At 45.4% G+C, this 16667-nt stretch overlaps 1 protein-coding gene across 1 annotated transcript in view; it reads right to left on the bottom strand.

Annotated features, from left to right (window-relative positions):
- Htra1 (HtrA serine peptidase 1) overlaps nucleotides 1-16667 on the bottom strand; it is a 49943-nt gene that overhangs the window by 14800 nt on the left and 18476 nt on the right. Inside the window, exons 2-3 of the mRNA XM_021167440.3 lie at nucleotides 9949-10048; nucleotides 9385-9589 (exon numbers count right to left, since the gene is read on the bottom strand). Coding sequence (XP_021023099.3) covers nucleotides 9385-9589; nucleotides 9949-10048 — 305 coding nt within the window. The remainder of the gene's footprint in view (nucleotides 1-9384; nucleotides 9590-9948; nucleotides 10049-16667) is intronic.

Below are 16667 nucleotides of genomic sequence, written 5' to 3' on the forward strand. Positions count from 1 at the left end.
CAGCCATACATATTCTGTGGCACCCACAGGAGAAGAAACAGGATGTTGACCAAATCTAGATACATCAACCCATTTGACCACCGACCTCAGCATGGCTGCTGCAGCAGTGTCCTGTCATGGCACATGCTCAATAAATATTTAGAAAAATCAATGGATGAGCTTAAAAGATCCGTTAGGCTCTTAGCAAGGAAATGGGGGTGGGGTTGGGGGTGGGGCAATCCTCATATTAGCTAAGGCCTAGCATCTTGGCCATGGTAACTGACCTGAAATGCCTTGGTTTGCAATTCTCTTTAAAGTGTTCTTGCTCTGAAATTTCTGTGTCCTGTTTTAACTAGTGTCTTGTCAATCCGTGGGTTTAGTCCAACAACCAGTCCTCAATCCACCACAAGGTGTTACCTTTCCATAACCATAGAGGTCTGGAGATTTAGCAATCAATTAGGGGAAACTGTGTTCTACGTCCAGATAATTAAGAACCCTTTTCATTCTGAGCCTCTCTGGAAATTGAGTGTCTAGAAGGCCTTGGAAGTTCCCAGAAGAGGAGTAGGCCAGCAAGACACTTAGACAATACAAAGAGATAGCAGCTAACGAGAAACACTGGCCTTGTGATTTACAAGTTATCATAAAGTGGCTGGAAAATGCCTGTTTGCCGTCGTCGGAGATACAGATCATCCAGGCTAGGCAGAAAAAAAGAATTAAAAAGCTTCACTAGTCATTTCCCACCTGTCCCCAAGGCTGGCTCAAGGCACCTCAACTCCAACCAACCAACCGTCCCTTCTGCAAATAAACTCCATTTGCGGAAGCCTTCCAGCCTCAGGCAGGCTCTTGCCCCTTTTCCCCTCTGTCTCCTCTCCATTTCACTCCTGTCTTGCACACTAATCTTCAGCTCTATACTTGTGCCCACTATTGCTACCTGTGCAGACATGTGTAAGTGTATATGTGTATATGTGAATATGTGTATATGTGAATATATGTATATGTGAATATGTGTATATGTGAATATATGTATATGTGAATATGTGTATATGTGAATATGTGTATATGTGAATATGTGTATATGTGAATATGTATATATGTGAATATATGTATATGTGAATATGTGTATATGTGAATATGTGTATATGTGAATATGTGTATATGTGAATATGTGTATATGTGAATATGTGTATATGTGAATATGTGTATATGTGAATATGTGTATATGTGAATATATGTATATGTGAATATGTGCATATGTGAATATATGTATATGTGAATATGTGTATATGTGAATATATGTATATGTGAATATGTGTATATGTGAATATGTATATATGTGAATATGTGTATATGTGAATATGTGTATATGTGAATATGTGTATATGTGAATATATGTATATGTGAATATGTGTATATGTGAATATATGTATATGTGAATATGTGTATATGTGAATATGTGTATATGTGAATATATGTATATGTGAATATATGTATATGTGAATATATGTATATGTAAAGTTGTTTGGAACTGTGCTCCATCCGATAACTGTGTGTATATATGTATATATGTAAAGTAGTCGGAGCTTGTTGAAACTTGCTTCCCCCACCATGTATGAGCGTGCATACCTGATTCCCCTCACCCTCTTTGGCAGCCCCAGGGAGCTTCTTGCCGGCCCTACAAAATCAAGCTTTGTTTCAGAGAAAAGTGCCAGGTGATCAGTCACCAACTCTACGCCCCACCTCAGTTTACCTTAGATGTCTAAGCAGATCTAACAACGTCTGGCCATGGCAGGTGTTCAATAGCATATACAACACAAGCAAATGAGAGGGAGAACCTGGAAAACATCTTATAATTCTAGTAAAGTCCTCGTTACCAACACTGCAGAGAAATGAGAGACTTAACGCCTCTCTCTGCTCAGTCCGGCAAAACCAAAGCCTCATTCTAACAGAGGCAAACTCCTCCCAGAAGAAAGACAAATGAAGTCAGCTAGCTACACAGCTCTCACTTCTTCTGGCCCCTTGGTGTTTCACTGAGCTTTGTGCTATTTCACACGGTCCTCCCAGACCCTTGCCTCTCCCTCAGAATAAAGATTCTATCTGTCACTAGTGCTGGTTAACTCTCACTAGAAAGCACTGGAAACCAAATGTCTGGCTTCCCTTGCCATATGGTCTCCGGGCCAAGTATGCAACTTCTTTGGAACAGAATAAAAGCAGCCATAGACTATATAAATGAACAGTCATGGGTGTGTTCTGATAAAACTGTTTACAATAAAAAAGATGGGGGTCAGATATGGCAAGAGGCTACCGATGGCCAATCTAGACTAACACACAGGCATGCTCACAACAGTCAAATAAATTCCATTCTGCAACACGCCCCCCTCCCCAGATGAGAAGGACAGGAAAGACTCCCAGTGACCTGAGACTTGCTTTGCCTGAACCCTCATCTCCTCCTCCTGATTCCCTCCCTGCAAAGGGTGCCAGAGAGGGAAAAAAAGGCATTGCCATATTAAGAGAAAAATAGAGCCAAAGAATTTCCTCAACCATCAACGAAGTTCTTGAAATGGGTCCAGAGAACACACAGGGCTCCAGTTCTGAGTTTGGGGAAGTGAAATATTTTCACATGCCAAAATGACTACAATCAGAACAATAAGGGGCTGTGCGGCCGTTTGCCTCTAGACTGAGGACCTGCACTGCAGAATAAAAGCCACCTTCCACATCCCCACATCCCAGTCTGCACTTCTTCCTTCCTGAAATATTGATGCTCACCTCCCTCTTAAAAAAAAAAAAAAAGTAAAAATCAATCTGGTAACAGGAGCTTTGCACAGACTCTCTGGCATCTCTGACAACTGCAGCAGAAGCCCTCCTAGTTCTGAGAGAGAAGACCACAAAAAAGTACAGCAAGCCGAGGCCCAGAAAGCATCCAAAATGGACGGGTACAAAAATCAGTGGACATTCACAACAGCCAGATAGGAAGGTCCGGGGCAGTGTGGTCTACTCCAGACTCCAGGCTGCTTTACGGGAAGAGGACAGCATCCAGAGGATGCACAAGCTTTGGTTATCTGATTTGCTTTTGGAAGAGCCCATGGGCTTAGTCAGCATCCTCTGACAGTCAAGTGGCCTGAGGAGAACCCGAGTGAGTCATCTCCAGCAGCCGGCCACCAGGGGCTGACTCTCCACAGGCAGGGCCAAATCATGGGAGGTTTCGATATGAAAGTCCCAGTCCCCACACCCCCCTAAGTGACCCTGCTCTGAACTCCACGGTGAAGCATCAGACTTCAGGCCCTCTCAGCAGTAAGAGGACCCTCAGTAAGCAAAAACAACGGTACTCAGAGGCTATGCCTCAGCCACTTCAAACAGGTCTGTGGGACTGGTGGGACAAAGGTGGCCAGCCAGGCACCTACCTACATTGGTAGGCCTGAGGGGAGAAAGAAAGCCACCTCGGGCCGGGATAAAGGCTGTGTCCAAATATTTACCTGGTGGTTGGCGTCAGGGAAAAGAACCCACAGGAAGTCTCTCCTTGCTTCCTCAGCACTCAGAGGTACCAAGACCACAGGCTCAGTGTAACCCTGGCTCGGGCTGTATCTGGCCAAAGCCAACAGTGGGAGACAAGAGTGCACAGTCAGCCTGCTGCACAGCCCTCTTTATCTGAAGCTGTTTCAGAGGAACACTATAGCCATGATCGCCTGGCTAATCCCCGAGCAGATGCTGTCTCTCCATCACGGTTTCAACTGCCCATGTTCTACACCGCGACCAAAAAGCAAGTTGGGGAGGAAAAGGTTTATTTGGCTTACACTTCCATAGCACTGCTCATCATCGAGGGAAGTCCAACTCACTCAGGGAGGAGCCTGGAGGCAGGAGCTGATGCAGAGGCCCATGGAGGGATGCTGCTTACTGGCTTATTCCTCAAGGCTTGCTTATAGAACCCAGCCTTGGGGACGGCCCCATGCACAATGGGCTGGGCCCTCCTCCGTCAATAACTGATTAAGACAATGTCTTACAGCTGGATCTTGTGGAGGTATTTTCTCAATTAAGATTCCTTCCTTCCAGATAATTCTAGCTTGTGTGTCAACTTGACCTAAGACTGGCCAGCATAGCTATCCAGTACCCAAGACCTGACCTGAAGGCCAAAAGAAATGTGTCCTTTATACTCTAGCAGTTGATGTGGAGTCTGAACACAGAGGAAGTGCTGGGGAGGTGGCTCAGTCAGTGAAGTGCTTCCTGCACAAGCTTGACGACCTAAGTTTGATTCTCTGATGCCACAGAAAGCCAGGCACACCTGTGATCCCAGCACGGGGCAGCTAGAGCTAAAGGGATCCTTGGAGCTTTCTCTGTGTCAATAAGCTCCAGGTTTGGCAAGTAACCATGTCTCAAAGAGTAAGGTGGAAAGCAGCTGTCACCTAAACAGAGAGCGATAGAAAGCAGACACAGAGACAGAGAGATGGGGAGAGACAGAGATAGAGAAATCAAAATCAAGGGCAGCTAGGTACAGGGTCACATGCCTGAAATCCTAGGTATGGAGGAAGCTGAAACGAGAGAATTACTTGAGTCCAGCAGTTTGAGGCTTCTCTGAGCAGCATATTAACACACACACACACACACACACACACACACACACAAATAATGAAAAATTAAACAGCAACAAGTAGCAACAAATTCTTATTTAAATGAGGAAGGAGGGCAAATGCAGAATGATGGGGGGCGGGGCATGGAGTGTGAGGGGGAACTCAGATGTGGGAAACTATTTTATGCAGTGAGTCAGGCAAGGGAGGTCCCTGGGGTCTAAAGCAGGATGTGACTGCATCCCTGAAGGACAAGGGAAGGCCAGGCAGAAAGAGCACTCTAAGCCTCAGGGAGCTGTGCAGAGATGGCGAGGGGTAGGAGGATGAGGGAAGGGGCCACAGATCGAGCGGGTGGGTTTCAGGAAGGAGTTGTCAGGACACTCTGAAACAGTGGTTCTCAGCCTTCCTAATGCTACGACCCTTTAATACAGTTCCTCGTGTTGTGGTGACCCCCCAACCATAAAGTCATTTCATTGCTACTTCATAGCTGTAATTTTGCTACTGTTATGAATCCTCATGTAAATATCTGCTATGCGACCCCCAAGGGGGTTGCAACCCATAGTTTGAGAACGGCTGCTGTGAAAGAAAGGATTTCTACAGCATAGATGGGACGGCATCTGGAGGAATCAGTACAACAGCTGGAAAAACAGCTGCATGACAAAATTTCCCTGGTGCTTTCTGAACACTTCCCCATCTCTCTGCCCATGCCTCCGTTCCAGACTCAAGACACCTGATAGGTTGACATTTTACATTTCCTCCATCTCTTGAGGCTCTCTCCTCTTCTTAAACTGCTCAGGGAGAAAAAAAGAGAGAGAGAGAGATACAAAAACTGCCTTTGGATTAAAGTTAAAAATATTCTGTACACAGGGCCAGTGAGTGGCTCGAGTTTGGAAGTAGTTTGCATCTCAAGCTGAACTAGTTTGCCCTCAAAGCTGCTTTCCATTAAAATATTTACATGTGTGAGCCCCACCCCCACCTCCAGACCAACACTGACCCCATTGAGGACCCTTAGCTTCAGCTCGAGGACAAGAGAATCCCATGAGACCTGTAGGGGTCATCCTCTCCCCTCCAGGGGGTGGAACAGGAGGAGTCCCGACCACAGACAGCTACCCTGTGTGAGCCTTTCCCACTGAGTTCTTCAGGGCCTCAAAATGCAGCAGGCAGAGTGCATGCACATATGTCTGTTCAGCAGAGAAACAAAAGAGAGGCTTTTGGTCACAAGCCCAGAACGCTCTCTGGCAATTGCAAGCCAAGCAGCTCCAAGCCCTTAGAGATGTGAAGCATCTCTGTGAGAGGGATGAAGTGAAGGAACTTGGGAAGGGCCTGCTCTTGTGGCGGTGATTACAGAGGCCTTACACGATGTGTCCTTTCCTTGAGCAGCATCCACCAGTGGTTTGCAATTCTAAGGGGTAGCATGCGCTCACCAGACTTGGGCCATGTGGGTCGAGGCCCTGTGGCATAGGACAACTTCCCCACCCCCAACCCCCAAGCTCCCCAGTGGTGAATCTGCCCCCCAAAAAAGATGGCTGGTGATCTCAGAAAAAAAAAAAGGTGGGGGCAAGTGGGATAAAAACCAAGTGAACAATGACATCACATGCCCATTGCACCTTCTATTTCACAAAAAAGGACAGTGTGAGTCACAGACAACTCATGCTGATAGGAAACTGGGCCTAGATGGCCAACCCTTGAATTAGTCACTGGGCTTAAGCTCCTGTCTCCTCTTCCTACCTTCACACCCCCCTCCCTCAAATGTAGGTATACACCACCACACCCACAATCCTACTCTGTCTTCTCTGACCTTCCCTGACCTGTTCCTTGGTTGCTGCCCCTAGGATGACACAACGCCAAGCAAGCGCCTAGCCCATCACTGCCCACCACACACCTTGATCATACCACACTCTATGGGGTAAATTCTGCTCGAACACAATTCAACTGGGTGGCCAGCCTGTTCCTTCCAAATCAAGCTTTGTTACAAGCCAGACTCTCCCTAGAATAACTCTCACCAGAACAGGGACAAACAGAAAAGAGGGGTGGCAGGGGTTGGGGGCAGGCAGGAATCAGGCTTTGATGTGGGTGTCTGCAGTGTAATAGCCTTGCATTTCCAATTCCATTTTCAAAAGCTACATCAGGTCAATTTTATATTTCCAAACATGGTGGTGGGGGGGGGGGATGTTCATGCAGTACAAGTCAAACAGCAGGCTTCTGGTTAAAGAGCTAGACTCTCAGGGAATGCCTTCACATTTTGCTTGGTTATGCCAGAGGTGACATGAGGCTCCTCCTGTCTCCACATTGGCTCAAAATCAGAAAAGAATATCCCCGGACTGGAAGCAATCACGTGGTATGCACCCACGCATTCCAAACATGAAATTACTTGAGGAGACAGCTCACAAACCACACAGGCCAGAGCCCTGCCTGCAGATGGCCAGGAGGCCCCCAGTGCTGGCTGCCTTCCAGGAACTGAGTCTGAAGGTCCTACATGTGGTCACTGGCTGTGCTATTCTGGCCAATCTCCTTCCGGTGCCTCCACCGAATCCTAGACACCTTGCTAGCAGCCTTTCTAAAAGGGGACACACCAACCTTTCCTCGGGTTATTTAAGGTCAGGCTACACCATCCCATGTGAAGGCCAGGCTCTGTCCCTGTGCTAATGGCTATGGAGTTAGGTACCTGGAATCTGCAGCCTGGCTCTGAGGAGGCTAAGGGTGATAAGATGGAGGAGTGGTCTCTGAGCATTCTTTCTTCTTCTAAAATACATTTTTAAAAGATTTATTTATTTATTATATGTATACACTGTAGCTGTCTTCAGATACTCTAGAAGAGGGCATCAGATTTTTGTTACGGATGGTTGTGAGCCACCATGTGGTTGCTGGGATTTGAACTCAGGACCTTTGGAGGAGCAGTCGGTGCTCTTAACCACTGAGCCATCTCACCAGCCCTCTTCTTTTATAAAATGGGAATAACACACGGCTACTCTGTATACTAAAGAATGGTTAGATGAGAAGTCAGAGCCTGGACCAACTGTCTTGGTATCAATAAACACATTTAGAAAGATGAGCTCTTGATAGAAATTTCACAGGAACTTAACAGAAATAACACACAACCATGACCTCAGTAAAGTCAGTCACCTACATGGGCACAGAGCCTGTATCTACAACCTTCAGCCCCAGCCCTCACCATCCCAGCCTCTGAGAAGGTAAGGAAACAAGCAGGGTATGAGGGGAGATTCTGAACAGCTGCCTGATGCTATTTTAAAGGGGATACTGCCCCAGTAGTACCCTGAGCTTTCTCCATCCAATAGCTGGAACACACAGTAGGACTTCACATCTAACTGACTTCATAGCTCACAGTCAGGTGAGAAGCAAGCAAGAAGTCACAAGAAAAGGCTACACTTCATTACCCGCCCCACTCACACCTTTTTCTGCACCAACCACAAAATTCCTACCGACCCTTCTGCCTTCTATCTGAAGGAATTTCCAACAACAGGAAGAAAGTAGAGACTCCAGTCTCAGCATGAGTGCAAACCAACATCACATCGCCATGTGATCTACATGAGGTGGACTGGGAATGTTTGTTGGTGATCCAGTAAAAACTGTATGTAGTTTCAGGCATGAAGGCCTTGCTAAACAAGTGTGGGAGATGTGGCAGAGTACTTGGCTAGCTCTCACAAAGCCCTGGCTTGATCCACAATACTATATAAACCTGGCTTGGTCCTACATGTCCATAACCCTCACATACAGAAAGTAGATGCAGGAGAGTCAAAGGTTTAAAGCCACCCACAGATAATAGATGTGTTTAAAGGCACCCTGTGCCACATGAGACCTAAAACAACAAAGACTTTGCTAAGCAAATATGACTGTAAGCAGAATATTAAATTAAAAACATTTTCTTTCAATCCCTTAATAAAAAATTAATGTTGGGTGTGTTAGCACTTGGGAGGCAAAATCAGGAGGATCTCTTTGAGGTCAAGGCCAGCCTGGTCTACAAAGTAAGTTCTAAGACAGCCAGAACTTAAGACCTTGTCTCAAAAATATCCAAAAATAAAATAAAATAAAATTCAGGTAGGACTAGAAGTAGCTACTCCAATAACTCGCAGAGCAACTCCACATAAGCATTTTTCAAATTGAGCTCACTCTTACTGTGTCTTAGTTTTATACTGGCCCTGCTTCTAAGTTACAGGCTCGTGGAAGGCTATAATTTGAGTAGATAATGCATTGCAGCCCTTCTAAGGGGACTATGGTCATGTCATCATATTAAAGATTCTTAGGGGCTCAAGAGAGAGGTGTTAATTTTGTCTTAAGGTTCCCAAAACCTTGACCTGGAAAGATGGCTCAGTGGTTAAGAGAGCATACTGCTTTTGCAAGAGACCCATTGTCTAGTGGCCCATAACCCTGTAACTCTAGCCAAGGATATCCAACATCTCTCGGTGCATACCCATTTACCCACACAACACATAATTAAAACAATTTTTAAAAATCTTTTCAAATCCCATTCTGTAGCCATGGAGAATCCAGGTCACCTCAGTGGAGACAAACATAACTTTGTAATAGATGCTTCGTCATCAAGGCTAGGAGTTTCCATTCTCACCAGTTACCCATTAAGTTCTTTGTAGCCTGTTGCTTTATAAAGAGAAGATGCTACTTTTAAAACCTCTGATCTGAGAGCCAGCTTCTTCCAAGGGCTTCCCTCCTCCCTCCTCCCCTGCTCAGGTCCCTCTTTGATGAGACCTGTCTGGCCCTGCAGCTTCGTTTTGTGGGGACCAGGGAGCTCTGATGTCCTCACCATCTCCACCTCACCTTCTGAAAGCTGGGCACTGCAGGCCCAGGAGGCACTCGGGCCCCAGATGCATCTCACCTGGTGGTCAATCTTGATAAGCGCAATGTCCGCCTTTTCATCCACATCCTTGATTTTGGCTTCATAGGTAGCTCCGTTCTTCAGCTCAACCTTGACCCGGTTTTTGTTGGTGACCACGTGCGCATTTGTCACAATCAGTCCATCCTCCGACACAATGAATCCTGACCCACTGGCCACTGGCACCTCCCTCTTTGAGAAAGGAAGCCTGAAACAGACATTAGTTGAGCTTGAACTCATTTGCACACACAAGTGAATGACTCTGCAAGAGCAACTCACACACATGTAGCAAGCATTTAACGTTTTAAAAATAACACTAAGCTACTTTTTGGAATGCATCAAAAATATTCCACTTAGGAAATATTCCCTGGGAATCACTTCAGAGCTAGAAGTTATTAAAATGCTGAAAGGGCCAAGATTATAGGTCTAAATAGGGAACTTTCCCTAAGGCAGCGAACTTGATCGTAACCCAAGAATCTGCCCAGTGACATTCCTGACACTTTAATGTGCTTCAGAAGTAGCTCTGGTGCTATTTATTAGTGAGGGAAAAAGGGAAGGCCTCTTTACTTGCGATATAGTTCAATGTGAACCACAGCAGGGGCGATCTTCTCCACCACATCAGCAATAAAGTTGTACTTATGACGCAAACTGTTGGGATCTTCCTGTCCTGAGGACAAAGGCAGAGATGAGACAGTTTAGTGCTACTGAGCCTGTGCTGAGACCTGGAACAAGATATGGGATAGAGGGAGCCAAAAATGCATTAAAGCATCAACACACACTTACAGACATGCATACTAACTCAAGCACACAAACTCATACACATACAAGCACTTCTATATATGTGTGTATACCCCCATGTATAGAACATGCATGAGCACATGGACACATATACGTGTTTATGTAATCACACATAACAAGCATATGCACACATACATACATCTGCACATGCACACACATACATAAACACACACACTCAGGCATGCACACATGTGCACACGTGCCTCTCTGTGGAAGGGGAATCATTCCCTAGGCTCTGGGCTTTGTGTAAGAACTCGGACCTTTCCAGTCCTCTTGTGACCCATCACAGCTGCATGTTCCCAGGCTCCCCCAAAAGCTCCAGGGCATCTGTGGCTTATTCCTGTTCCATCAGGGTCTGCAGTACTCCAACTGGACGCAAATGAGCACAGGGACATGCAGGGACCAGCTTCCTATGCTGAAAGAAAGGGAGCCTCCATCCGCCCAGTTCCCCACCCGAAGCTGCTTGATATAGCCACGAACTCTGATCTCTCTTCCCATGGTGTGATGATGTTCCCAGATTCAAGAAAAGCACTGCAACTTTTAGGGAGACAAACTAACTTGGCAAATCCATGGCAGAATCACCTTATTAAGTCTGCTTTCACAGCCTTTTAATTTTCTACTTTGTTGCAGACTTCGAAGATGAGCATTGCTACCATACTATATTTGGGGAAACTGAGGCCAGGATTTCTCCATGGATACTAAATGGTCTTAATGACACACATAAATAACAGGAAAATCTGGGACCCGCCCCGAGGCTGTAGTTTCATCAAATGCATCCCATTTCCACTTCTGCAGAGGCATCACACAGAGCTGCATCAGTTACCTTCTGCTGCTGGGAAAAGCTGCCATGACCAAGGCTCTTTTACTCATAGAAGGAAACGTGTATTAGGGGTTACACTCCAGGGAGATAAGAGTTCACTATGGTGGTGAAGGCAGAAACAAGAAACTAAGAGCTCACATCCTTAACCACAAGTACAAACCAGAGAGAGCAAACTGGGAGTGGTGGGAAGCTCAAAGCCTACCCCCAGTGACATTCCCCCAGTGACTGTACTTCCTCCAACAAGCCTATACCACCTAAGCGTTCCCAAGCACGGTCGGCAACTGAGAACCAAGTGCTAAATACCAGAGCATACGGGGTGGGGGTGGGGGTGGGGGAAGTCATTCAAACCACCACAGTTCTCCCAGGTTCCTAGGGAGTTGTGATAAATAGGTGGATCCCCCTGAACACCCAAATGAAAGAGAGAACGCACTATGGGAGTGGAAACGTTCCTCCTGAGCAGAGTCTGGCAAACATCACTGAGAGACAGCTGTAAACAAGTGTATCTGGGCTTCCTGGGACAAGGACCAAGTAGAGGTTTAACTCCAGCTGGCCCCCAACCAGAGGGCTCGTGGTATTCTGAAACCACCAGCTGTGAGACTCCTGCCTTGAAGAATAATTAACTCACATCTTCTTCTTCTTCTTTCTGGTGTGCTGAACTAGGCTTAAGATGATCTGCCCACACAGGGGTGAACATAAATACGGGATTTACAGGCTCCAGTGAGAAGCAGGTACCTTTCTCAGACACAGAAGGCAAAGCAGCTCCATGTCGGTCCACCAAGAAAGCTACAAAGAAGGATCTAGGCTAGGCATGTGAAGGCTGAGGCCCATCCTCAGTCCACAGGTTAGTCTCCATGTCCTCGCCAGCAAAATGGGGCCTTTGTCTCTAGGATGAGTTGTGTGTGTGGTTTGCTTCTTACAGTTTGATTCTCGACTAGAACTATGACAGGAGGCATCAAAACAGGGTATGTGGCTCTGGAGATTGATACAGGGCTCGTCCATTGGCTAGTTGGGGCAGAAGGAGCAGGGAAGAGGACAGTGACAAGCTAGCTGCTGACTTCCACCGCTGTCACCTAGTAGACATCCACAGAGAAACTATGACAGGGATGCCCACTAATTGCTCAAAGATCGACAAAGTGTCAACCCAAAGAGAAGAGACTCGAGATTTCTGCACCTGTACTTTCAGAGCATCTTTAGATGTAAAGGCAGCAATATTAGGGGCCCGGCCCTGTTTCACTTATCCGGAGGGGGTGACTGTTACAGCCTCCTTGTGTCTGCAGACACTCTGGTGGCCCTGCTTCTGACCTCTTTATAGAATGGTCAACCCACACAAAGACACTCACTCCATAGGTGAAGCCAGGCTGGCTCTACCAAAGCTGCATCCAGAGCCCTCATCAAGCGAAGAACACCAAACACTAGCTCTGACCTCTGATGGTCACTTATAGCTCTGGGCACCGCACCCACTATCTGAGGCCACACCACCAGACTCTACTTCTCTATGCTTAAGCCCTTGTCAGAAAAGAATGTGAGGATAAGAGCACAGGGCTTAGTGCTTGCTTTACAGGATGAGAATGAAGAGCCCATCCCAGGGAGGACCTGATGAAGCCACAGAGTATAGTTTAAGGAGAGAATGGCTGGTCAGAAGGAGACTCTGGCAGATGCGAGTGCTTTGGACATCAATGAAACAACAGGGAGAGGAGGAAGACCAAGGTGCAACCTAAGCAAACTCAAGTAGTTCTGGAGCTTCCAACAGCATCGCTATGGCCACTGCTGCACTGGCTGATGGGTAGAGCCTGTGAGAACAGGCTCATTTTTCTGATCACAACCGGTACCCGTTTCCTGGCTCACAAAGTTACCCCCCACAGCTTTGCAGAAGAGGTCAGTATGTGATCGAGCCCAAACTGTAACCCAGATGGGCACTCGACTGACTGCAATGGAAAGACCCATCAGAAGGCAAGTCCAGGAGCATGACCCCACCCCCACTCCCCACTCCCCATCCCGCCTTGCTCCCTTAGCCTGCAAGTTACAAAGATGAAAGACTGTGGGGCTGAGGCTGGCCCTTTCTTATTGTTCCATGGCTGTACCGAGCACAGAGCTGGAACTGGCTGCCCTGTGGTAACGGCCCACATACAAAGAGGCAAGAGAGGAAAATTAGAATCCTGGAGGTTAGAAAGGAAAACATAAACATTGCCTTTATTTGCAAATGATATGATGGCCCTTCTAGAAAACTCTTAGGAATATAAAAATAAAATACCAGGAGAAGTGAATTTAGATTTTGTGTATTTAGCAATAAACAATTACAGCAAAAAAACCTTACAAATACCATAATGACATCAAAAGTATTTAAAAAATACTTGGGGAAAATAGTAACAAGGTTGTGTAAGAACTGTCCCTTGAATGTTCCAAAACAAGTTAAATGAGACTTAAATAAATGCAGAAAAATACCAGACTTGCGATTTTGGGGCTCAATGCTCCTAAGTTTTCAATTCCCCGCAGTGGATGTGTAGATTAAAATACACATCCATAGAAAACCTAAGGAGTTTTAGTAGAAAATGATAACCTACTTCTAAAATGTATGTCAACATTAAAGACTGGTATTATACATAGCAAGTCTCAGACAGGAAACATTGAATGGCTTGCAACAGGACTTCATTTTTAAACAAAAATAATCTAAATAACCAGAATCAGCAAGCGGAAAGATGAGTCACAGCAATTTACAGAGATAAATCTTTCCACTTGGCTAATAAATATTTAGTATTACTGATTTTAACACAACAAATGGCCCATTAAGTACAGCCAACAATTTCTTATAGCTTTATGAGTTCAGGGCTGCCAGAATTCAATCCCAAAAAGCAATGGTCTGCCTTTCTCCGTTATAAACTAATAGGCACGCCACTTCATAAATGTCGAACCCTTAGAAGTAAGTCATCATCTCTGGGGGTTTACAGACAGTATTATCAACCACTTTCTTTTATTTTTTTATTTTTTTAGACAAGGTTTCTCTTCATAGCCATGGCTGTCCTGGAACTCACAGTGTAGATCAGGCTGACCTCAAACTCTTAGAGATACAGTTGCCTCTGCCTCCTGAGTGCTGTGATTAATTAAAAGTATGCACCATCCTTTCCTTTTTTTAATTAGCCACTTACAACAACTTCCTTTTAGGAACAAAGAGAGAAACACAGTTCCCATTACAGAATGCTTACTGGAAATAACAGGGGCCCTGGTTCAGCAACCTGACCCTCAGCAATGATGGGGGATGAAGGGGTTTCCAGGTCCTCAGCAGATGCCCAAATCTGTAGATACATTCCTTCACTTAAGGGAAGGGCAAGGTGTTTTTCATATACACACACACACACACACACACACATATATATATATATATATATATATATATATGAAAAGGAGAGAAGACAGTTTTAAAACTTTGTGTCACCACATTCCTTGGATGACCCCCTATCTCTACAAGGTAAGGCTGCTGGCAGTTGCTTTGATAAAAGGAACAGATTACAGAAAAATTAGTCAACACTGGTAATGGTGGAAGTCGTACTCAATTTGTCTGTAATACTGGAAGGGTCAAGTGTCGCTAGTCTTGTTTGTTTTCCTGTTGTGATAAATACCACAACCGAAAGCAACTTGAGGAGGAAATGGTTTATCTCATCTTAGAGTTCCAATCCATCTTTCAAGGAGATCAGGGCAGGACTCAAGAAGAAACCATGGAAGGACACTGGTTACTGGCATGCTCTCCCTAGCTTCCTTATACAGTCCAGGACCCCTTGCCTAGGAATGGTATTGCCCACAGTGGATGGGTGGTCCTGTATCAGATAGCAATTAAGAAAATGCCCCATAAACCAATCCTCAGGTAACTGTGGATACCTGAAGCTAACCAGGAAAGTCACCAAAGAGGTAGGGGTGTGTGTGTGTGTGTGTGTGTGTGTGTGTGTGTGTGTGTGTGTTCTATTCATAGCAAACAGTGCTAAGGGGAAGTGAGTGAAAGGTAATTGTTTTTCCCTAATGCCTACCATGCTGTAAGGACACAGACAAGTTGTTTGTATAACACTGCTTGACAAATGGAACTCTTTGGTGTTCTTTGGGACTGGGAATGTCATGAAACACTTACTTGATACTGTGATGGAAGGAGAGGATGTGCCAAGACAGTCTGGGACCTCTGATGCTACTGAATCCCTACATCAGTGTGAAAGATACAGAGCAGAGACGATGTATAGTGAAAGTCAGCCAAACAAGGTCTCATGTCTCAGGCAAGAGCTGTAGCAAAGCATTAACATGTGGGAAACTTACAGAGATAAAACCTTTCATTGGCTGCAGTTGCTTTAATATCATGGGCTGTATAGTAATAACTCTAGAACTTTGGCTTCTTTTTAAAACACAGAAATATTCTAAGAATATCTTTTCATTTTAATTCCAGGTGTGGGGATATGAGGCTGCTTCTGATTGCCCACAGCAGCTGACTATGATTTGCCTCATGCTCTAGCAGAGGTGTGGTTTTGCCAGCTGCAGCTAGTTTCTGCAAGAGTGTGACATTTGGAATTCTGGGAACTTTTCAGACAGTATATAAGTGCTAGAGCCTCAATAGACAGGGTTGGTGGTTGTTGGGGGTGGGGGGGAGTTGTTTGAGGTGTGTTAGTAGCTGTGTTCAAAGAAAAAATTAAAAGAAATTAAATTCAGGCTAGAGAGATGACTCAGCAGTTAAGAGCACTGACTGCTCTTCCAGAGGTCCTGAGTTCAATTTCCAGCAACCACATGGTGGCTCACAACCATCTGTAATTGGATCTGATGCCCTCTTCTGGTATGTCTGAAGACAGCAGTGGTGTACTCATATACATAAAATAAGTAAATAAATCTTTAAAAAAAAAAAAAAAAAGAAAGAAAGAAAAAAGAAAAAGAAAGAAATTAGATTCAAGAATCTTTCTCTCTCTCCCCTCTATCCTTCATTTTCTCCTATCTAGTGATAGGGGTGAAATATGGGGGTGTGGGGAGATAAAGGGTGGGAAAAAGAAGAACCCACAAAGTAGCACAGACAAGCTATAGGGTTGGACATGATGTATCCCCGCCATAGGCTTTTATGTTGAAGACTTGATCTCTGACTGTTGATGGATCCAATCACTGAAAGACTCTGGCTTCCCCAGTGGGCTAATCCACTGATGACATAATCCCGTGGTGACATCACTAGGAGGTAGCAGATTGGACCTGGTTGAGAGGAAATCACTGGAGTGCATCGTTTTTAAGAAAGGTGTCTGGTCTCTAGATCTTTACTTTTCCCCTCCCTCCATTCCCTGGAGCCATCCCCTCCTCGGCAGGCATGAGATGGCCAGACCCCTCTGCCACCTGTTCCTCCAAGCGCCTCACAAGCCCACTGAAATGGAGCCAGTTAACCATAAATCTCCCCTCCCCTGGCAATGAAGACGTAGCTCAGTTGGCAGACTGCTTGCTTGACATGAAGACAGTCCTAAGTTACTGGGTACAATAGCTGGTACTCTCCGGATTGCACAGAGGCAGAAGGACTAGAAACTCAAGTCATCCTTGGCTACAATACTGAGTCCAACGCTAGCTTGGATTCCTAAAGCCTTGTCTAAAAACCAAAACGGAACAAACCCGCTTTCCTCCCTTATGTTATTCATACCAAGTGTTTTGTCACAGTGACCAAAAACACTAA

The sequence above is a fragment of the Mus caroli genome, unplaced genomic scaffold, assembly GCF_978045245.1.
Source record: "Mus caroli unplaced genomic scaffold, Mus_caroli_1 scaffold_8, whole genome shotgun sequence".
In the NCBI taxonomy this organism is placed as follows: Eukaryota; Metazoa; Chordata; class Mammalia; order Rodentia; family Muridae; genus Mus; species Mus caroli.